The 23,022-nt window shown below is 40.0% G+C and overlaps 1 protein-coding gene across 1 annotated transcript; it reads right to left on the reverse strand.

The window, feature by feature from the left end:
- Positions 1 to 16,434: 16,434 nt before the first annotated feature.
- LOC148034371 (glucan endo-1,3-beta-glucosidase 3-like) lies at positions 16,435 to 20,553 on the reverse strand. The gene is made up of 4 exons (XM_087679317.1): positions 20,285 to 20,553; positions 18,464 to 19,723; positions 18,325 to 18,352; positions 16,435 to 17,286 (listed from the first exon to the last, which is right to left on the reverse strand). Exons 1-4 carry the CDS (start codon positions 20,364 to 20,366, stop codon positions 17,097 to 17,099), a joined length of 1,560 nt encoding a protein of 519 aa, XP_087535443.1. The 5' UTR covers positions 20,367 to 20,553; the 3' UTR covers positions 16,435 to 17,096.
- Between the last annotated feature and the right edge of the window lie 2,469 nt (positions 20,554 to 23,022).

Below are 23,022 nucleotides of genomic sequence, written 5' to 3' on the forward strand. Positions count from 1 at the left end.
TTCAACACTAGAGCTTGGATGTTCTTTCCAAATATGTAGCTATATTGGAACCAATGTAATAGCTTTGGTATAGTAAGAACTTGATTCACCATGAGAAAGCCTTTCCCATTAATTTGGAGGTGGTATTCAATATTATTGGGGGCACCAATCATTCAAGTGGGTTCTATGCATAGACTTACGGATGATTCTAGTTAACCCTTGGTCACATTGGCTAAGACTTCCCCTTTCTTCCTAAACTAGGTGAGAAGATTACATGTTGTTAGATATGGTCAATGCCCCACCCTCATAAGTTGCCTCAAATGATCCATGGTGCTCTAAGTTGTAAGGCTCCCATTATGAGGAGAGCCATGTGTGAGCATGAACTTGTTTGTCAGATGAGGTCAATGTGACTGAATGGCAAAAAGATGACCCTTGTGAATATAGGCTTTGGGTTGGATGGATTTGTTATGTTGGTACCAACTCAAGGCACAATGCATTGAGTTGCAACTGGCTAGGGAGATCTTAGGGGAGCCAACTAGGGAAGGTTCATAACATGGTCAAACAAGCCAACTAAACTACCTTCCTAGGCTATAAAATGAAGACCCCTTCAAAGGCATCATAAATCCATCATTCACCTAGTCAAAGTTCTTCCAGCTATCCTTAAGCTCTTTGCCTATCATCTATTTAGATTGCCATCTAAGCTTCATAGTAGAAGCACACGGGTGGACAGAGCTATCTTGTATCAATTTGTTTGAAATTAAAGTAGATTTTGTTCTTCTTATATTCGCTATGTGTTCATTACTCCTTACTAATATTTTTTCCATTGTGCCATGTAATTTCTACACATGTATCCTTGGCTAGCACTTTCAAAAACATTTGGAAAAACTCCACAACAAACCCATATAGACTGTGAGTATTCTTTCTTTTTATTTGTGAATGATGAACTCAAGTTATCATTCTATGATGGGTCTATCCAATAGAAATCTCTTCTCCCAAGGAATTTGGGATGAGTTGTGCTCCAAAAGGCTACTAGATTTACCCTCCACAAGCTCATTCTCATCTGATGCATTACCCACTACATAGGAAAGATAGTTCTCAAAGACCTTCATTATAGTGCAATCTTCCTTGTGATATACACCTTCATTATATGTAATACATGCAATAATTTCTCTATTTTGATTGCACTTTAGAGCATCAAAGAACTATTTTGGGGCCTACCACTTGATCTTCAAATTAGCTCCTATTTGCACCCTAGCAACATCAATGTTGTTAAAGCTTATTTAACAAAGGTTTCTTAAGAAAAAAACCACTTTTTCATTAAGCATATAATCTTTGAGAAATGGAAGTAACCAAAGACAAATTTGATCATCAACATATACAGAAAGAGTGAAAAGCATATTATCTCTAGCCCTTGCAACCACAGATTGAAAGTCAGACTCCTCCTTCTAGCTTTATTTTACCCATAGTCTTTCAAGAACCTAGCTATGGCATCAATATATCTATGTCCATTGACATCCAAGGATAAGAAGCTAAAAGGTAGAGCCTAAGTGGAAGCACATAAGCAAAAGCAAGAGCAAAGTAAGAGCTATGTCAGATGGAGCAAGAGAGCAAGAGAGAGAGATACCATATGTAGAAACTCCAACAATCGCAATGTGTGACCGACCTTCCCTTATTCAAATGCCCGGGGAGTCCACCTTATAGAACATGTAAGATACCATGGAGTTCAAAAGAAAGGGTATTATATTTAGTAAAATTTATAGGATTATATTTACAAAAATGGGTTTTTTTTATTACAACTTGAGAAAAATACGTAAGTTTAGTAAAGTAAAAACATGTCATTTTAAAGCCTTATAGCATGCTAAGAAATGGTATTTTTAAATATCCATTGAACACATATTATATAGATGTTTCCTATAGGTGGACTCCTCGAGTTCAAATGTCACTAAAAGGATAAAGAATGAAGTAACAGTGATGGGCACCCACCACCTACAGTGCACAGGTATGTAGGTATTATCAGTGTAATGAATCGTGGTCAGTTAGACACTATCAAGAATCACGTGGTAGGGAGACTTGCTTGAGCTATTGCGCCAAATATATGGCATACACATAAGAGGAAGCTCGCTCAAGAACACAAGAAGAGAGATGGAGGCCAAAACCTTTTCTTGCTAGTTTTTTCTTCTTCTTCCACATATAATACAATGCACACCAAGTATAGATAAGATACAACATAAAGAAAAGTGGTCTACTAAGTCAAATAGTGTATAATTGACTATACTAATCGACTAGTGCTATAACTATACCAATTGTAGGCAGGTGCAACAAACTAATATAACAAGTGATAAGTTAGTCTCCATGTGATGATCATATTGACCACCTATGTGCTAAGTGTAGACCCATCTAGCCAGGCTGTCCATCATGAATGTCCACACATATTGAGCTTGCCATCTTAACACTCCCCCTCAAGCTTAACTATATCTCTACAACTCCAAGTAAGCTTCAAAACTTTTGAAGTTTCTCTGTACCTAATGCCTTTGTGAAAATGTCAGCTATATGATCATGTGTACTGATATATACCAAGTCAATCTCTCCTACAAGTACCTTCTCTCTAAAAAAGTGGTAGTGCACGTTAATGTGTTTTGTCCTAGCATGGAACACTAGGTTCCTAGCTAGTTGTATGATGCTCATGTTGTCACAGTGAATGACAAGTGGACCATCTCCTTGCACATTCAAATCACCCAATAACTTTTACAACCATACCACCTCACATGCTGCCATAGCAACACATCTATGTTCAACCTATGTACTTGATAAAGCAACTATAGGTTGTTTTTTTATGCTCCATGTAATTGATGCTCTACCAAGGAAAAGCATGAATGCACTAGTATATCTTCTGTCTAACATGCTACCAACCCAATTTGCATCTGTGTATCCAAACACGCCTACATCCTTACCTGCCTCATAAAAAAGTCAATAATGTAAATTGGACTTCATATACCTCAATATGCGTCTAACTATATTCAAATGAGGCTTTCTCAACATCTACATAAACTAACTGACAAGACCAATAGCATATGGCCATGTGATAGTCATGTAAATTAGACTCCCTACTATCCTCCTGAACATAATAGGCTCTTCTATCTCATCCCCAACATCAGCACTCAACTTGACATTTTTCTCCAATGGTACTTAAGGAGGCTTGCATGTTGTCATACCACATTTGGATAACATATCCAAGCCATATTTTCTTTGGGGTAGCCATATACCATCATAATTGCATGGCCCACTCCCAAGCGTGACTATCATCTCTGCACATGGCCTCATCATAGGTAAGAGGCTCACTAGAATCTATCATCATAACATAATCCATAGAGAACACCAATATATCACCTCTAGTAGACCACCACAAAATAGGCTATGGGGCCCGTACCTCGTGTTCATCATGGTCCTAGACCACTAGAGCATTAGCTATTGTAGGCTATCTAGGTAGTTATATAGTAATAGGAGGCTCCTCTTGAAACTACCTGCTCATGCTGCTTATGCATTTTCTCCACATGGAAAACAACATCATAGTTGCAAATGACCTTCTAAACCTATGTATCCCATAAGTGATAGCCCATCTCATATGCATCCTCATAACCAATAAAGATGTATTTCACAAACTTAGGTTCCATCTTATTGTGCTTGTCCTTGGGAACATGGTAGAAAGCCTCACAACCAAAGACATACAAATGAGTATATGATCAAGGTTTTCTAGACCATACCTCATTTGCAACCTAATAGTCAAGAGCAGTGCATGAGGATCGATTGATCAAATATATAGTAGCCATAACTACCTCATCCCAAAAGTGTTGTGGTAAGATTTCTTGGCTAAGTATACTACAAACTTTCTCCTAAATCATCCTATTCATGCACTTAGCTATAGCATTCTAGGGTGGGTGTATAGGGTAATCAATTGATGCTTAATACACTTCTCATCACAAATTTCCTCAAAGGCTTTAGATACATACTTATCCCCATCGTCAAAATATAGGCATTTTAACATATACTAAAACTACTAATTCTCAACAAAAGCAAGCTAATGTTGAAAGGTAGCCAAGACTTTTGAATTCTACATTATGGGGTATGCCCAGACCTTACGTAAGTAATCATCAATGAAAATAATGAAATACTTCACACCACCTAACAACTTGCAAGGCATAGGTCCACAAACATCAAAATGAACAAGGGCTAGAGGCTCACCCATACACATAATGCTAGACTTCTTATGTAAGTTATGAGTTTGTCTACCATAAAGGCAATGATCACAATAATCAAAACACTTATAGTCAAGGGACAGAAGATACTACAAATGGGTAAGTATTCTTATTCCCTTTAATAGCATGTGCCCAAGATAACAATGCCATAACGATACAGGTAGACACTAGCAAAACATGGTTGATAGACCTAGATACAAGTAAGGGATAAAGAGTGCCAGACTTGGCACCTCTTGTTAAGACAAGATTCCCATTAGTAGGCTTCTATGAGTAATTACCAAAATATACAATATAACATGCATCATCCAACTGTCAAGCATGGACTTTTGATCAAAGCTAAAACATGGTGTACATCATGCAAAACAAAAGTATTTCTTGAAGCAAATGGCAATCTAATATTATCAATACTAATAATATCCAATGTAGATCATTATCCAATTTAACAAATCATGTCATGTTGTCATAGGAGTGACACCACTGTCGATGAGGCGTGACATGAAATGAAGCCCCTAAATCAACGAGCCAACACTGAGCATAGGTAGACAAGATGTATTAGTCGTCAGTGGCAAAACATCAAGAGAATAAGATACAAGTATGTAGTCATCATCAAAATCAATCTACATGACATTCATCTCTTCAATCTTGATACTAGACTTACTAGGGACAATGATGTGATCATCATTCTTTTCCTGCTCTTTATCTTTTCCCTTTCCTTTATACTTGTCATCACGCATTTTATGGCACTATGGTTGAATATGACATTGCTTCCCACAATAGAGATAAGGCAATGCAGACTATAGCTATGAAACTTACTGCAAGACTATCCATGTGAATGAGAATAAAACTTATGTGAGAGTCTCTCCCACAAAATCATTACCACTCCTATCATTATTTCCTCCGATGGTCAAAGCATGAGAGGTATGGGGAGTATCTACATTCTTTTGATTAACCTCTTTATTCAAGAGAGCATCTTCTACATCCTACAATTTCAGCCCATCATCAAGCATATTTCCACACATAATAGAATGGAATGAATCCCATTACTCAGGCAATGTAATTAGTAAGAACAAGGGAGGAAGATTGTCCTTAAATTCAATTTCTTAGGAAGCCAAGTGGTTGAAAATAGAATGAAACTCATTTAAGTGGGTGAACATGGAAGTCCAATCCTTCATACAAAGGTCTATGAGATGCTTCAACTAATACATCTAAGGGACAAGGCTCTACTTATCATAGACATTACAAATCTTATCCCATAACTATCAGGTGGTCTGTCCCATCAAAGAGATGACATCATAGTAGACCTGCTTAGAGAGTGACAAAATGATTGTAGATTTATATAACTCATCCAATTCCGCCCAATCCTCTATATCAGTGCATTTGAACATTACACCCTCATGTCTCAATGGCTAAGTCTGGAATTTCTGCACTATAACCTTTTTTATATGAGCCTTCCAATAGCTGTAATTTTTTCCATCCAACTCCTCAATGTTAAAGATAGTATTATCATTCGATCCACCAGCCATAATTTAAGAAATGAAAGCACAATCCAAGACAAATATGCTATTGTAATTGATAGCAAAACAATCCCAAAATCAGCACCCAAATTGACTTAGCAAGAGAAACTACTAGAGGGATTAGCTATCCACTAATTGTAATCAAGTAACTATCAAATCCAAGTAATTGCCCTTAGATAAAATGCATAAAATCAAAATGATAGGCTATTGTAATAAACTGCAAAAGTTTTCCAACAACTGTGTAAGCAAACAAGAAAAAAAGACCAAGAACAACCGATATTGAAGGTTTTCACTACTATAGTGTATAAGTAACCATCCATATAGTAGGCATAGACATCATGTACATAGGAGATATCAGGGTAAAGAGAAAAGAACTAGAAAATGCATAACCCACGGAGAAAAGCTCAATACATAACCCAAAAGCATATAAAAATCATATTGAGAAACATAAGTATCAAGTTTAAAGTATGTGATCAAATCAACCCACTGTAGGGTAATTGCATCCAATACATATTAAGAAAGCATGTACATGAAGTAAGTATCCATGGTATCAATGGAATGAGCTTAAGCTCAACTACATAAATTCAAAGTTCTATGTAGCATCCCAGGTAGTAGTACTAACTTCCACTAGAACAAAATCAACTGCCAAGTAAGCAAGCAAAGGCTCACAATACCTATACATCAAAGCATTCATGAAGCCCAAGCACATCACAAATACATTCGGGAATATAAGTGTCAAATGAAGCTTCAATATCCATGATTGAGTGAGCATAAAAGCTCAAAGTAGCTAACCAAATCCCAAGTGCATCAAATGTAGTTCAAATCCAAGTGTTGAATCATATCATAACCATATCTAGGCTCATACATCAATGCTTGACATCACTATAGACATGTAGCATACTTGAAATACTATGTAGGCACAATAAGCATTTAAAGATGAAGCTCATTGTTGTATGATTGTTGTCCAAACTATTATGATAGTAATAAAACTCTATAAATATGAGCTAATCAAGCTCTACATGATCTAAATAGTATCTCACAAGCATAATCATACTATCTGGGTACCAAAATAGTATCCTTGAAGCATGAAACATGCATTATGGAATTTATTGTTTGCTATCCAAACCAAAATTGTTCTGTTCTATGTAAAATAGAGAAATTTGCATAAAGTTGACTCTATGAGTGCCTAGATATGTATCTCTCCTTGTGCTCTTTGTTTCTATCCATAAAATGCTTAAATCCAATACCATATACAAAAGTTATAGACAAAATACAACATTGTTGTTAAGCTATCATAGTTGTCCATGACTTCTACAGAATGCTTAGTATTCACTCAAAATAAATAAAATGGTTGCTTCTCAACTCAATAACACTCAACAAGGCTCAACTAAGCCTTAGGAAGCTCCTCAGCAAGTGAGAAGTAAGTTGGAACAAGTGAAAGTAGGAAAGAGTCAATACATACCTCGAGAGGAAGAAATAATGGCTGCCATGAAACCTTGAGTTGAAGCTTTGAATCCGAGCTAAAGCAAAGGATGAAGAAGCTCCTCAAATGGATGGCTCTGATACCAATTGAAAGGTAGAGGCCAATTAGAAGCACACAAGTGGAAGCAAGAGCAAAGCAAGAGCTATGGCGAATGGGGCAAGAGAGTAAGAGAAAGAGACACCATATGTGGGAACTCCAATAGTCACAATGTGTGACCAACTTTTCCTTTCAAATGTCACTGAAAGAATAAAGAATGAACTAACAATGATGGGCACCCACCACCTGCAGAGTGTACAAGTCTGTGGATATTGTTAGTGTAATTAATACAAGGGTGATTAGGCATAGGTGCCTTCACCCCCCACAAAAGCCTCCATTCTAATCCTCTTGATTACATTATAGTGAGTCTTTTCTTGCAAGAAGAAAGTAGTATTTAAGTTTTGGGAGGGAGGAGGGTCCCTACTAAATGTTACAGAAATTAGATTGCATCAAAACACTAGCAAGTAGTGATTCAAGATTAGTACATCCATTAATGCCTTATATAGCTTTTAGGTTCTAGCCACCATCCACATTCATTGACATAGTACATTCTATCTCTATGTTATTCTTTGTGTGGATACTTAATGCTTGTTGTGCCAAGTAAATGTGCTATATACCAATGTGTCATTCGAGATATGCATCAATGGCATCCTACTGTCAAAATAATTCACTATCTAGATACTTTTGAGATAGGGTTTCTCATTTGGCCCCACTATTGTTTGTAATCAACAGTCAACCTCTTCTAAGATCTATCTATGTTAAGGTGGAGGGATACCTCATTAAGAGTGTCCCTCTACTGAGTGAAGGACCATTTGTGGTTTTTGCAACTTTGTGCAAATGTTATTCACCAATGCATTATCCAAGGTGCCCACCAAAAGAATTCATTCTCCAAAGATCTACAAGATAGGGGTTCTCATTGGCCTCATTGTCATTTGTAATTGCTACAAAGTCTCTTTAAGAGCCCTTTTTGTTAAGGTACAAGGAGGCCTCCTTAGGGCTATCCCCCTACCTATGCTAAAGGACCATTTGTGGCTCAAATGTTTGCAAATGACAACAGAAACATAGTTGAATTTGAGGAGTCATCCTTGAATACCTTAATGGAGGTGTATAAAGACTACTCAATAGCTGCAATATTGAAGATAAATACAATGATTTACTTGTCTTGTGAAGTTCTCCATGCATGGTTTTCTAAGAAGGGGCTTCAAGTGGTAAAGTCAAGAATTGCCGCTAGATACTTGGGACGCTTTGTCAAATTAGACCTCTCTCTTTCTCAAATATGTGATTGGCTTTGTGAAGAGCTAAAATAGATGCTACATGCATGAAAGGGTAAAGTGCATCCTCTCTACTCTCTTCATTGAGGCAAGCCTCCCCTTCTCATATCAACTTCGAGCAAGGCATAGGAGCTACTAAAAACTTGCATGTGGAGCTACAACAATGTCAAACAAATGGGATGCAGTCAGCCATGAGAAAATTTTAGCTTGCAAGTCATAAGGTGGCCTCATGCTGGAAAATCTTGCAGACAAAGCTTAGTGGCCTTTTTTATATTTTCTTCAAAGGATGAACCTAGAAAACCCAATGTGAAGGTATCAAGGATTTCTTGATCTAGCATAGATAGGAGCTAACCTTGAAGTAGAGCTAAGCTAGGCAGGTAAGCTCTTTAGCACCAAGATTAAGTTTACCATCATCACTTGGGTACAATTTGAGCCATAGTAGCTAGTTGGAGTGAGTTACTAGACAAATCTCATTGGTGTGGCAATAGTCAAAGCAATGTCTTTTTGCTCCATTAGGTTTAAGACCAACATGCAACTTATGAATATGGGTAATATCAACAACTACCAAGTCAAAGATTACAATAAATGTAGCAACTTCGGGGTTTAAACATTGGATTGACCTATGGGATACGAGGAGGATGGAATGGAAGCCTTGGGATGTGGTACACCAATAATTTCATTTGACCCTTGAAGGAGCTTGATGGCCACAAGAACTGTTTGCAAAGAAAATGGAGGAGTGGCTAACTTCTAGGACTGTGAAGAAGCCAATATGTTTAGTTCTATGGAGTACCAAGAGAAGTACAAGCTCTCCACAAAAGGAGGAGAGCCTATTTGCTCTACTTGAACAACAAGCTTGTGGCCACAATCAAAGATCAATGGGGTAAGTCCCTCCCAAACCAATCTCTCTAGGCCACAATGAAAAATCAATGGGGTAAGTCATTCCCAAACAACTCTCTCTAGGCTTAGGGATGCTAAAGCAAGAGAGTGTGGAAGATCACCTCAACCAATCAATTTAATGTGCTTTTATGGAGAGTGCTTTATCAGACCCTCCTCACAAAGAATAGTATTACTAAGTTTTGCAATTGCAACCCTCTTTGCACCTTCTATGGATAGAAGGAGGAGGATGAATTCTACTTCTTTTGGGGATGCCCATATGTTAGAAGTGTATAGATGAAGTCTAAGAAGACCATGTTTCAAGCGTGCTTTCATCCTACGATTAAGTGCAAGCAAGCAATTCTAAGTGACTAGGGAGGCATGCCAAAATATGCTTGGAAAATTTGGGATATTATAAGAGTAGAAATTATCAAAGAAGTGCCATGGATCAAGAATCAGGGAAATTTTTTTGGGCGAAATTTCACAAATTTAGCTATAAAACAGGTCCAAATTGCAAAATTTTGGCCATAATTCATGCAAAAATTCACCACTTATCGACAAATGTGGCTATAAGTGAATTTTGTAAAGGTATTTTATTGCCAAATTCACCTATATTTAGTGTAAAGAGGCATAGTAAATCAAAATTTTTTACTTCTAGGTAAGCTTTTCTCATAAAGGATACTTCTCATGTGTTATTTAACAGCATATAAGCAAAAGTGAGTACCTAAGTATATGTGTATATATGTATGTATTTCTTACCTAACCATGATAAGTTTAGATTATAAATGAGCTTTGATCACCAAATCTTTGAGCATACTTTTTAGTAGGGGCTCCAAAAAAATACATTTTCAGGAATAGAATACAATACCCTAGATTTTGTTATCATGGTATTGATACTACCATTTTTAAAGGTTTAGGCAAAGTCTCTTAAAGACTTTTTTTGGATATTTAAGGTGACCAGTGAGGAATTTGCTAAGATCTAATCCCTTTAATGTTGTAAACATTTTATTATCACTATTGAATAGAATACAATACCCTAGATTTTCTTATCATGGTATTGATACTACCATTTTTAAAGGTTTAGGCAATGTCTCTTAGAGACTCTTTTTGGATATTTAAGGTGACCAATGAGGAATTTACTAAGATCTAATCCCTTTAATGTTGTAAACATTTTATCATCACTTTTGTCAATATAGTTACCTACATTATAAATTATTATTATTATTTTCAAGAAATGGGCCCAAACTTACGTTAATCAATTGAAACAAGTGTAATATAATTGAATTGTCTAATCAATTAAAACACATACAATATCATTAGCTTATCTTTGGGTAGGATTTTGCTAATATCTAATCCCTTTCATTGAATTATATAAGTAATTGAAAACAAGTACAATACAATTGACTTGTCTTTAGTATCCACAATCTGTTTGTGGGTAAATATCCATATTAGGCATAGATAGTAATAATGGAATATACAAAATAAAAACTCATTTCTTTCAAGAAATGGGCCCAAATTTACGTTAATCAATTGAAAAAAGTACAATATAATTGACTTGTCTTTAGTATCCGCAATCTATTTGTGGACATATGTCTATGTCAAGCATAGATAGTAATAATGGAGTATACCAAAAGCATCTAAAATGCTTCACTATATTCAAGCCAATTGAAATGCTCCACTATCCTCAAGCTTTCATAAATTGAAGAAATATGAATGTTTTGTGGAGTGATCCATATCTTTGATTTGGATTCTAGGTTGCATTATCTCTACATTGAGGATAATGCAAATGTAGGAAGGGAAGGTTAACCAACATTTAATGCGCCATTTTACTTTGAATGAGGAATCCAAAGGATTTCAAGGATGAGGAATTCAATAGGTTGTAGGAGTCAAAAGGGCAAACCCTATCAAAATATCTCTACAATAAGATAATGCATATGTAGAAAGGGAACACCATTTGTCTTTTAAAATAAAAGACTGTATGTGTAAAGAAAGATACACAAAGAGAGCGAGCGAGCGAGCGCACGTGCGTGCATGCGTGCGTGCGTGCGTGTGTGTGTGTGTGTGTGTGTGTGTGTTAGTTATACAACAAGGAAGCATGTAAAAAAGAATACAAATAATGCTACTTGCAAGAAGTGAATCCAAAATATCTAGCATTATATTGAGTATTGTACTCGATGGCAACATTAAAATAGCCAAATAAGGCATCGTAATAGAAAATCAAGTTGTATGAGGTAGACAAACTAAAAACAAGAAAAACACAAACAAGAGGGAAGGATATCACTTGTTACCTGTAAAATTGAAGAGTTAGATTATTAGTGAGAACTAGGTAATCCATCCTAGGTTGCAAGTGTCAATGGCAATCCCCGATTGACATCCCGATAGGACAAGTCTGCCTTGTTTTCTTCCGTAAGTCCTAGATGGAGGAAGAGGTGTCCTCTTGTATGATCTACTGCTCTCCTAGCAGCTTGCACATAAGCCATTCGTTTAAAGAGAGCGAGCGAGCGAGCGCACGTGCGTGCATGCGTGCGTGCGTGCGTGCGTGCGTGCGTGCGTGTGTGTGTGTGTGTTAGTTATACAACAAGGAAGCATGTAAAAAAGAATACAAATAATGCTACTTGCAAGAAGTGAATCCAAAATATCTAGCATTATATTGAGTATTGTACTCGATGGCAACATTAAAATAGCCAAATAAGGCATCGTAATAGAAAATCAAGTTGTATGAGGTAGACAAACTAAAAACAAGAAAAACACAAACAAGAGGGAAGGATATCACTTGTTACCTGTAAAATTGAAGAGTTAGATTATTAGTGAGAACTAGGTAATCCATCCTAGGTTGCAAGTGTCAATGGCAATCCCCGATTGACATCCCGATAGGACAAGTCTGCCTTGTTTTCTTCCGTAAGTCCTAGATGGAGGAAGAGGTGTCCTCTTGTATGATCTACTGCTCTCCTAGCAGCTTGCACATAAGCCATTCGTTTATACTCCTGGCAACATGAGTTCTTTGTCCTTCGCATCTGCACTCTGTTCAAGTACCATATAGTAACTGGATAAATGGCCTTTCTTTTAGGCTCCTGGCACAAGGAGCTTGGTATCTGCAGGATAAACCTGGAAATTGCCCGTTTCTTTATTCTCCCACAGCAAGGAGTCTTCGACATAAAGTGTACCCAAGTTGGCCGTTTCTTTATCCTCCTGGCCACAGGGAGTCTACAACATAATGTGTACAAAGGTTGACCGCTTCTTTATCCTCCTAGCACATGGAGTCTTCAACATAATGTGAAGAAAGGTTGTCCGTTTCTTTATCCTCCTGGCACAGGGAGTCTTCGACATAACGTCTACAAAGGTTGTCCGTTTCTTTATCCTCCTAGCACAGTGAGTCTTCAAAAGAATCATTCTTAAACATAGCCGTTCATTTATCCTCCTGGCTGAAGGAGTCTTGACACATCAGAACATTCTGTCTGGCCATTAATTTATTCTCCTGGCTCAACGAGTGTTGGAAAACATTATCAATACGCATAGCCATTCGTTTATCCTCCCGGTGCAAGGAGTCTTTAATATGAAGTGTGGCCCTTCGTTTATCCTCCCGGCTCAAGGAGTCTTTGAAAAGATTATCAATAAGCATAGCCATTGGTTTATCCTCCCGGCGCACGGAGCCTTTGAAAAGATTATCAATAAGCATAGCCATTCGTTTATCCTTCCGGCGCAAGGAGTCTTCAATATGAAGTGTGGCCATTCGTTTATCCTCCTGGCGCAAGGAGTCTTCAAAAATATTATCAATAAGCATAGCCATTCGTTTATCCTCCCGGCGCAAGGAGTTTTCAACACAAGATGTCGCCGTTCTTCAACATAAACTGTCGTCGTTCGTTTATCCTCCCGGCCCAAGGAGTCTTCAATACTGGATGTGTCCGTTCGTTTATCCTCCCGGCACAAGGAGTCTTCAATACTGTCATACTCTGAATGTGGGGACTCGGTTTCTGACTCGTCCTCTTCCAACACGACCATGGCCTCCGGCAGCTTTACGGTAATTTGGTGACGCGAGTTCGCACTCGGCTCCGTACCATAGGGAGGGACACCAACCCACGAGCTCGAACCCTGCTCCGTCTGGCCCCTTGTTCCCTTCGAGGTCTCAGCCCATCCGAGCATAGACCGCTCTCCCATGCTCAGCATCATCTTTCTGATCTTGATCTGACTCATCTTCGTTTGCCATGTCATTCTTTTTCGAGGCAGTCCAGACCGCTCTCCCATGATCAGCATCGTCTTTCTGATCTTGATCTGACTCATCTTCGTTTGCCATGTCGTTCTTTTGGGAGGCAATCCAGACCACTCTCCCATGCTCAGCATCGTCTTTCTAATCTTGATCTGACTCATCTTCGTTTGCTGTAAGATCTGTATACTACTCTGCTTTTTCTTCATCCTCTTCTGCTTCTTCTTCTTCTGAACTGGACTCCGCAAAGTCATCTTCATGGTTGGACTCATAAGAGTCATAAATGTAATCACTGGAACTATAGTCGCTTGAGCTCGAACTCAGCTCCCGGTGACATTGCTTAGCTTCATCCTGAATTATGGCCGTTTGTTTATCCTCCCGGCTCCAGGAGTCTTCACTATGTGATCTGGCCGTTTGTTTATCCTCCCGGCTCCAGGAGTCTTCCGATACGTCATCGTGGAATATGGCAATTCGTTTATCCTCCCGGTTCCAAGAGTCGTGACTACATGATCTAGCCGTTCGTTTATCCTCCTGACTCCAGGAGTCTTCAGATATGTCATCGTGGAATATGGCCATTCGTTTATCCTCCCGGCTCTAGGAGTCTTCATTGCAAGATATGGCCGTTTGTTTATCCTCCCAGCTCCAGGAGTCCTCAATACATGCTCTAGCCGTTCGTTTATCCTCCCGGCTCCAGGAGTCTTCATATAGAAACTCGTCATGCAAGTTCGAACTCGACTCCATGCCATAGGGGGGGTCAACTGCTTGGGATTGGGCTATAATTGCCTCATCCACGATATTGCACTCTTCATATAGAAACTAGTCATGCGAGTTCGAACTCGACTCCATGCCATAGGGGGGGTCAACTGCTTGGGATTGGGCTATAATTGCCTCATCCACGATATTGCACTCTTCTAGGATCACGCCATCTGATAATAGATGCGACTCGGAGGCCGTCTTTTCTTCAGCACAATCTTCTATCAAGACGTCATGAAAAAAATAACTAGGCCCACAGGCCACTGGTAAGCACATTGGAGCTTGTATGGCCACGGTTTCCTTTATACTCACCCATGCCGTCACGAGATCTTTAAGCTGCTCTTCTATATTTGAATCCGACCTAGAGGTCGCCTGCCACTCTTCATATTCTTCAATAAGCACTCCATCTACCATGTAACTGGGCTTACTGGCCCCCTGTATGTACATCTGGAAGCTCCTTGGCCACGATTTCATTTATACTCGTCCGTGCCATCACGAATTCTTCATATTGATCATCTACATATGGCCCACTGGACCATTCTGGTTCGTCTTGACACATTGTTTGATCATAATCTGGCTCGTCACTCTGACTGTCGTCTCTCCAATACTTCTCCTGTGTTTGATCATAATCTGGCTCGCCACTCTAGCTGTCATCTCTCCAATACTTCTCCTCATGGTCTGCTTCTTCTTCAATAGCAGTCTGCTCATCTTCATCATCTACTTCTGTATAAGTTGATTCAGTACTGCCAAGCTGTAGCTGGACAAAGTCCTGACATTGTCTGTTATGCACTGCCAGTGCTTGCTTCATTCTGACCACCATCTGTGGTAGTGTTCTTCGTTGTTCGGGAGTCAATTGGCCATCTTATATCATCTATTCAGCCATGGCTATGCGGCATTCTGTTGCAGTCAAAAAATGCTCGATCATTCAATAGATCATCTGCACCGCTATCACTTTCTAATTCACTTTCTGACTCATCATCACTGTCGAAGTTGTGCATATCAACACACTCTGTAGCTTGACACGCGGGGGGTGTCTTTATTGGAACTATATCATCTGGCATACCCCCCTTGCACGATGGCCTCACCATACTTTTCTCTCATTTCCTTTTCCAATTGGCACTCGACATGGAGCATATCAAAAGCCAAATTCTTTCTGTGTGCTTCAGACCACTCGGCTATGTTATCATTCACTGCTCGAAAACACGTTTTTACACCTAGTTGTGTATCCTTTACGAGCTGCTCTCCAGATCCTTAGTTCTTTCTTTGAAAAAACACGGCCGCTTAGCAGCCCTTGCATCTTGGTTGTCCAGAGGATTCGTTTTTCATCCTCATTTTTAAACCAGTACATCAAAAACTCGTATTTTTCAGCATAAAATTCTTCAATTTGCTGTTTTTTTGCCTCATTTTGGGCCCTATCCACTCTTTTGTGCTCATTTTTCACTTTTTCAGCACCTTTCTTCTTTTTACCCATCGTACTTTGACCAGGCTCACTCACACGAGGGTCATTGTGCACCAGCCGAGGAGTTCTCTTCCATAAGGAGGAAGAGGTGTCCTCTTGTATGATCTACTTGGTTAAGATTAGCGAGGTTAAGAAGGGCAATTATGGCAGCCCATTGGTTAAATGCCAAAGGTTATATTATGATGAGGTTATTATGTAATCTATAAAGGTAAGTGGTGGAGGGGGAGAGAGATGAACGATATAACATTCTAGCACTTAAATGAGGTAAAGAGAGTTACAACATTCAAAAATTGGTGTTAAAAGCTAAAAGATCATGTAAAGGGATTTGGTTATTAAGGTAATGTACAATTACCTAATTAAGAACCATAATTACTCGATAGCATAAAGCAAGATGTACAATGTACAATTAACTAATTAAGAACCGTAATTGCTCAATAGGGTAAAGCAAGATGTATTCCTAATTAAGAACCATAATTTCTCGATAGCATAAAGCAAGATGTATTCATATAATAAGAATGGATTCCAAGCCTAAAGATACTTCCCTAGGAATAGGTAAAGTATCAACATCAATCATTGTCTAAGCATGATGGGGATCTTAAGAAATTAAGATGTTAGAGCCCATACAATGTCTAATGCATACCATGTGTGGTAGAAGATAATGCATGTACCCATGTAACATATGTGTTTATGTGTATGTGGGTGGCATGTACCCATGTAACGTATGTGTTTATGTGTATGTTGGGTGCGCTCCCAAAGTGTTTTCTAACTTGTTGGCATCACATTGCAGGTTTCAAATTGCACAATCTATAACAAAATGTAGGGACAATCCTTCTCATGTTGCAAAGAGAATGGTTGTTAAAAGGTAAAACTTGCAAGAGACTATGGTGTAAACATAAAGGCTGCGAGAGACTTGCAATTTGGCAAAACTTACACACAAAAGAAGCTTGAGATGGTCTATTTTGGCCTCGAAAACCTTGTGCGTTTTGGACACACCCCCGCGCGCGCCCGCCTGCCTGCCCTGGTCCACAACGTGCCAACGTGGTATGCAAAAAAAGTGACACGCGTCATTACAAAAGGAACAAAATTCCGTATTATTTTCTCTCATGAAGGCAAAAAAGAATCCCAGTACATTTCCCGGTTTCCGTGGTGCAAAATTGGGTCCCCGGGTCTTTACGACTTGAAGGGACCCGCAGACCGAAGTATATTCGCAGAGAGAAGAGAGAGAGAGAGAGAAAGCTAGGGTAGGGGGAGAGGGGAGATGAATTAGCATGGAGCTAGTAGGAGGTGATGGTGATGAGTCCTGTGACCAGGAGCGCCGCCACAGAACAGAAGAATTGCAAGTCTGTGTGCGTACTAGTAATGCTGCTGCTGCTGCTGGTGGAGTTGCCGCTGCCGGAAAAATTGGAGGTGCTGTTGCTGCTGGAGCTCAAACTCGGCACCGTCGAGTTGCCAGCGGTGCCGGGACTGCCATCACAATTGCAGCAGCATCATCATCATCATCAACAAATCAGAAGCATATACAATTAGAATGACTTGTACATAAAGCAACAGACGCACAAGCACATGCAATTTACAATTACATGTACGTGAAGCAACAGATAGATGTACAGACATAACATCATGAGCTTCTGCTCAGGGGGAATATCATGGACGACATCATGGGGCTTCTGCTCGCGCGAGGCATCCCGCGGCAGTCCCCCTGCCCCCAACCGCCTGTAGCTAGCTAGGTCTACGGTGCCTCCCAAGTAGAAGATCATGATGTTGAACACTCTAGGGAAAACCCAGGGAAAAGATCCCCTTCTCCCTCGTCCACAGTGCCTCCCAAGCAAGAAGCTCACGATGTTGAACACTACAGGGAAAACCGAGGCAAAAGAGCCCCTTCTACCCCCCCCCCCCCCCCAACACAGGAAAATGTCAAATTTTTTCATGAGCATCATCTAGGCCAACCCACACACTTTTTCTTGCTATGTTCTAGCTCTTAAAGTAACCGTGGTCTTTCCTCTAAATCCTCATCAGCATGTCTTATAAATCTTTGCAGACTAATATGAATGGTTATAGTCCCTTACAACCCAATATGAATTGTTATAGACTATAGCCCTGTAAACCCTTACAGACATATATATGACTTGTTATAGATCTATAGCACTATATACTTTGCAAGACTAAACAACATATGCATTCCACCTTTCTTCTTTCTTCCCGACACAAAAAGGAGTTTTGCACCATCACTAGGCTGAGCTATCCTAGACTAGTAGTCCCAGGATAGCTCAGCCACCTTTCTTCTTTCTTCCCGACACAAAAAGGAGTTTTGCACCACCACTAGGCTGAGCTATCCTGGACTAGTAGTCCCAGGATAGCTACATGTCTCAGAACCTTTACTTGTTCTACCATTAGGCTGAGTTGCCTTAGACTAATCCTAACTTAGCTCAGATAACAATGCCTGAGACCAAAATTTTCAACAGGACACTAATCTGCTCCATCTCCAAGCATTCCAAAACATACCTTCCAGAGTAGACACACGCTCCATAGCCTGCAAGCAAGAAGGACATTAGTGCATCACAACGCACCGACATTTGCAAGTAGCAAAGTAGACACAGCTCTTATACCGAGATATTCAATCAGCTGCTGAATTGAAACTTACTAGGGTCTGTGGTGGTGACTATAGAAGCCCCATTGAAAGTGCAGCTGTCATCCGACCGATTGTTCATTTGATAATACGCATTGAAGGCATAGGAGGCATGGTTGGGTACTGTATCTGGAACATAGCACAGCATACCAGGCTGAATTGCAGAGCAATTGGCATGGCCTATGCCACAAGCCCAATCAAGGGCAATCTGCAGGGTATCCTCATCAATACCAGGCTTAGCCACACAAAAGAGCTGACTCGTAGTGTCATTAGCCAGGAGGGGCCCTGATCCGGCCAAGTGTAGCAGGTACAGAGGAAAGGTCGTTGAGGAGTTGAAGAGTCCATAGTGCCTGCTGGTTGTAGGACCTATCTTCAGATCTTCATTGAAAAGCTCCATAATGAATGTGTTGACTGCAGCCCGGGGGCGCTTAGGCGTCCCTGTGTTATTGACTATGTGCCTGACGAGGTTGCTGTTATAGATAGCTGCATTATCTGTTGTGGCTTCCTTATCATCTGCATCCCCTTGAGAGGGCCACCCTGTCTCTCCCAGGACAACTTGCAGTGTGGTAAAATTAAGCTTTCCAAGGGCGAAGATAGCTGCATCGAGGACCGCATCCACGACGTTTGTGTACTGGAGCAGGGTGTTGGAATCTACCACCACTTCAGCTTGAGAGAGGGGGTTCATGAGGGCATAGTCCAGAGACACAACCCCATTGCTGGCCTTGTAGATGTCATAGGGGTAAATGTTGAGCATGAGGAAAGAGCTTGTTTGGGACAGGAAGCTCAACATGGGCTGCATGATAGTATTCCAAGTCTTATTGAAGAAGGCCTGAGAGGGAGGAAAGGAATCAAGGATAAGGGAGGGAGAGAAAGGGGTAGAGATTTTAATCTGCTTATCAAGATTTGAGCTGACCAAAGCAGAGTAGAGGTTTTTCATGGCAGGAAGCAAGAGAGGAGCAGCATTGGGGAGGCTAGTGAGGACCTCATTGCCCACTACAATGCTTGTGATGTTGGTTTTGGGGTAGTATGGCAAGACGTTGGCTTTCACCCAATTGACTGCTGTTACGTTGGGTCCACCAATACTTAGAAGCTGGGTGTTGGGAATGGACAATGCTACCTGCACCCCTGTTCCACCCAATGCCTCCAGCAATGTGGAGTTTGCGGTATCATACAGCCTTATACTTGGGATGTGCTGGACCTTCAGCAGGTTGATCAGCTGCGCTGCAGATGGTGGCGCAGAAAGTTGTGTGCCATAATTGAAGCCCACCACAGCTCCTGCAGATTCAACATAATCATAATCATCAAATCGTTGGGAGCATCTCTCAAGCAGTCAGTAGAAGAGCATCCCTTAACTGTATCCAGGTAATAATGGTTGTAGCAATACACCCTTGGGAGCATCTCCTACTGAAGTCGGAGAATAATTTGCAGCATTTGTTCAGTAATGGAGCAGAGCATCCCTTGCACCTCCTACTGAATGCAGACTATAATTGCACCACTGGATAGTACAAGAGCATCCCTTAGCTGTACCCAGGCTCTTACTGGTTGCATTAGTACAGTATTGGAAACATCTTGCATCTCCTACTGAATGCAGACTATAAATGCACCACTAAAGAGTAGAAGAGCATCCCTTAACTGTACCCAGCCTCTAATGGTTGCATTAATACAGTATTTGGGAGCATCTTGAACTGCATGCAAACTACAATTGTAACATTAGTTCAGTACTTAATTCACTGATGGAACATCCCTTTCTCTAAACAGGTAACAACGGTTGCACTAAGCAAATCTCGCACAATGGTAGCATCAAAACCCATCTCAACAGAACACAATGTTTTATACCTGCAGCGCCGGTGATGCTCCACAAGCTGCTCAAGGTTACAAGCAACCATAGCATCAGCCCATTGACCAGAAGCTTGAACATAATTTGTCAAAAAGCCCAGCTACTCGTGACTTCCAGATTCAGCAGAGGACCTAATGATGTTGGGCGAGAAGACTCGGGAAGATGATGGAAAGTGTGATTATTATGATTGGGACTGTGGAGGAGATAAAATTTAATGAAGATGCTCTCTCTCTCTCTCTCTCTCTCTCTCTCTCTCGGGGCTAGCTAGCTGGAAATTGGGAATTTTGCATTTTTTTTTAATAAGGAAGGTCATCATAATAAGACCGTTGGAAATGACGTAGGGGGCAGAGAAGAGACAGAGCACACGATGCCTGAATATGGGTTGCAACTTGCTTTTATGCACACATATCAACGGAGCTGCGTGACACAGGGGCAGCCTCCTGGACACGGACACGGACGTTGTGTGCCATGTGGGGGGAGAGCTTCAAAGATTTTTGATACAATGAACGGTCGAGGAAGGAATGTTCTCTAAGAAAGGGGAGTTCACATTGAGGAAGGTCTCAATAGCACTCCCCTTTGTGGTCACATAGGCACAACATGCCCCAAAGTCATTCAATTCGATCATGGTTAAGAATCAAACCATGATGTGCTATGGTTTCATTGTTGAATCAAACCATGATGTGCAATGGTTTCATTGTTAAATTTTAAGGAACTCTCGGAGGCAAGTCAATGCTCGTCCCATTGGATAGGAAAAAAGAGCCCTTAGATATCCTTAAGACCCTTAAGAAGAAACTTAGAGCCGTGACATGTGTAGGTCAATTGACATGTACTTCCTCTGGTAAATCAAGTACCATTAAAAATGGTAAATACTACATTAACTAGTGGACGTAATGTTGATGTCGTCACGACAACCATTAGTAATGGAGTCATTCTCTCCCCACGATAGATATCCTCTCTTCTCCTCCAACTTATTCAATCATTAAATATAGTCACATATTCTAAATTGATTTCCTACGGGTGACCAATAGCTTGTGTGTTGATGGTCCCACCACTACAAGTACATGTACTTGTGAGTGATGGGGCTCTAAGTGGAGCCTAGTGGATTCTTAAGCTTTTCTGTAAGAAGTTGGCTAAAGCTTGATGCAATATTTACCTCAATGCTTGTAATCATTTTACTTTTTTGATAAGTATATTATCAATTTTATATTGAAATCATTTTTTGGCATGTTTTCAAGCATGTTTGTTATGAAGGTTTTTTATTTTTCCTTTAAGTGAAACCTACTTCGTTAAAGAACAGTGTATATGAAAACTTCTTCGCTCTCTTCTTCCACTTGCACAAGAACATGAATATTATATTGAGACAAACAAAAAGTAGTTTACATGGAGATTCACTACAACATAAAGACCCAATAGCGACGTTTAAAGCGACGAAATTATTCATGGAAAAAATTATCCCCGTCATCGCTATTAGCGACGCGATCGATTCGTCACTATTAGCGTCGCTATTTGCGTCGCTAATTGGGTTAGCGACGCAAATAGCGACGCTAATAGCGACGCTAATAGCGACGATTGCAGAGTAAATTTGCGATGCAAATAGCGATGGTTACAGAGGGGGAAAAAAAAAGTGGCAAGGCATACTGCCCTGCCACCCTTCGAGCTATATGCACTAAATATTCTTGCATAATTCATTTGCCAATGTCAGCTACGTCTAATGTCTAAAAATTGTGTATCAGATTATTTAAAAAAAACTGAATCCTTTGATTGCAAAAGCAAGATATAATTAATTCGAAAAGGTATTTCGCAAGGAGCTTTTTCATCACTTGCTTAGGCCCGAGAAGAAAAAGAGATTGTGATTACAAAAGCTAGATATAATCAATTCAAAAAAGTATTAATCAAGGAGCTTTTTTATCACTTGTTAGGCCCAAGAAGAAGAGCTTCACTTCAAGCTTTCATTATAGTCAGAACCCTGAGGTATGAATAAGTCCCATTGATCTTCTGCTTACTCCAGCTTATTCTCCCCCTTCTCAAACTCCATTTCTTGAGCTCAGATTAGTTACTGTACTCCAAGTAGATCCATGAAACAAACAAATTTCTCTTTACCAAGTGATTTGGTAAAGATATCAGCTACCTGGTCTTGTGTCTTCACATGAAGTAGATCAATCTATCCTACAAGTACCATTTCTCTGATGAAATCGTAATGAATCTCTATGTGTTTGGATCTAGCATGATAGACAGGAGTTAGTATCCATATACACCTCAGGTTGTATACATAACCCTCATGCTACTCCATATAGACCTCTTCAAGCAAGTCACCATTCATGAATGCATTTTTGACATCCACTTTTCATAATTTTCAGCCCTTAGAAGCCACTAATGCAATGACTATTCTCACCATTTCCATCTTAGCAACCGAGCTTAAAGTCTCCTCATAATCTAGGCTATATTGATGTGCATATTCGTTTGTAACGAGCCGGGCTTTATACATTTCCAACGAACTATCTGACTTGCATTTCTCTTTATAAACCCATTTGCTTAAAGACATCGAGTACCTCATCCTTGTACTTCCGAATGTACAGCCATGTGTATCAGTTGAAATCATCTATCCAACCGACACTAGATTCTTGCAAATTTCGTTCTGCCATCTGTCCAATCAAAAATAGATTCTTGGTAATAGAAGGTACATGTAGTACATCATGTAGGCTCTTCTTTCTATTGTCATAGCTGTAGCAGTCTACCT

This window comes from Lygodium microphyllum, chromosome 6 (genome assembly GCF_053477565.2).
Source record: "Lygodium microphyllum isolate KBCC chromosome 6, Lygodium_microphyllum_v1.1.10, whole genome shotgun sequence".
Classification (NCBI taxonomy): Eukaryota; Viridiplantae; Streptophyta; class Polypodiopsida; order Schizaeales; family Lygodiaceae; genus Lygodium; species Lygodium microphyllum.

Coding starts and splice junctions, on each gene's coding strand:
- LOC148034371 (XM_087679317.1), bottom strand. CDS start 20,366: ATGTTCAAGCTTCTGGTCAATGGGCTGATGCTATGGTTGCTTGTAACC. Junction 18,353..18,463: donor AGTCACCACCACAGACCCTA/GTAAGTTTCAAT, acceptor TCTTGCTTGCAG/GCTATGGAGCGTGTGTCTAC. Junction 17,287..18,324: donor GCGTGTGTCTACTCTGGAAG/GTATGTTTTGGA, acceptor TTGTGATGGCAG/TCCCGGCACCGCTGGCAACT.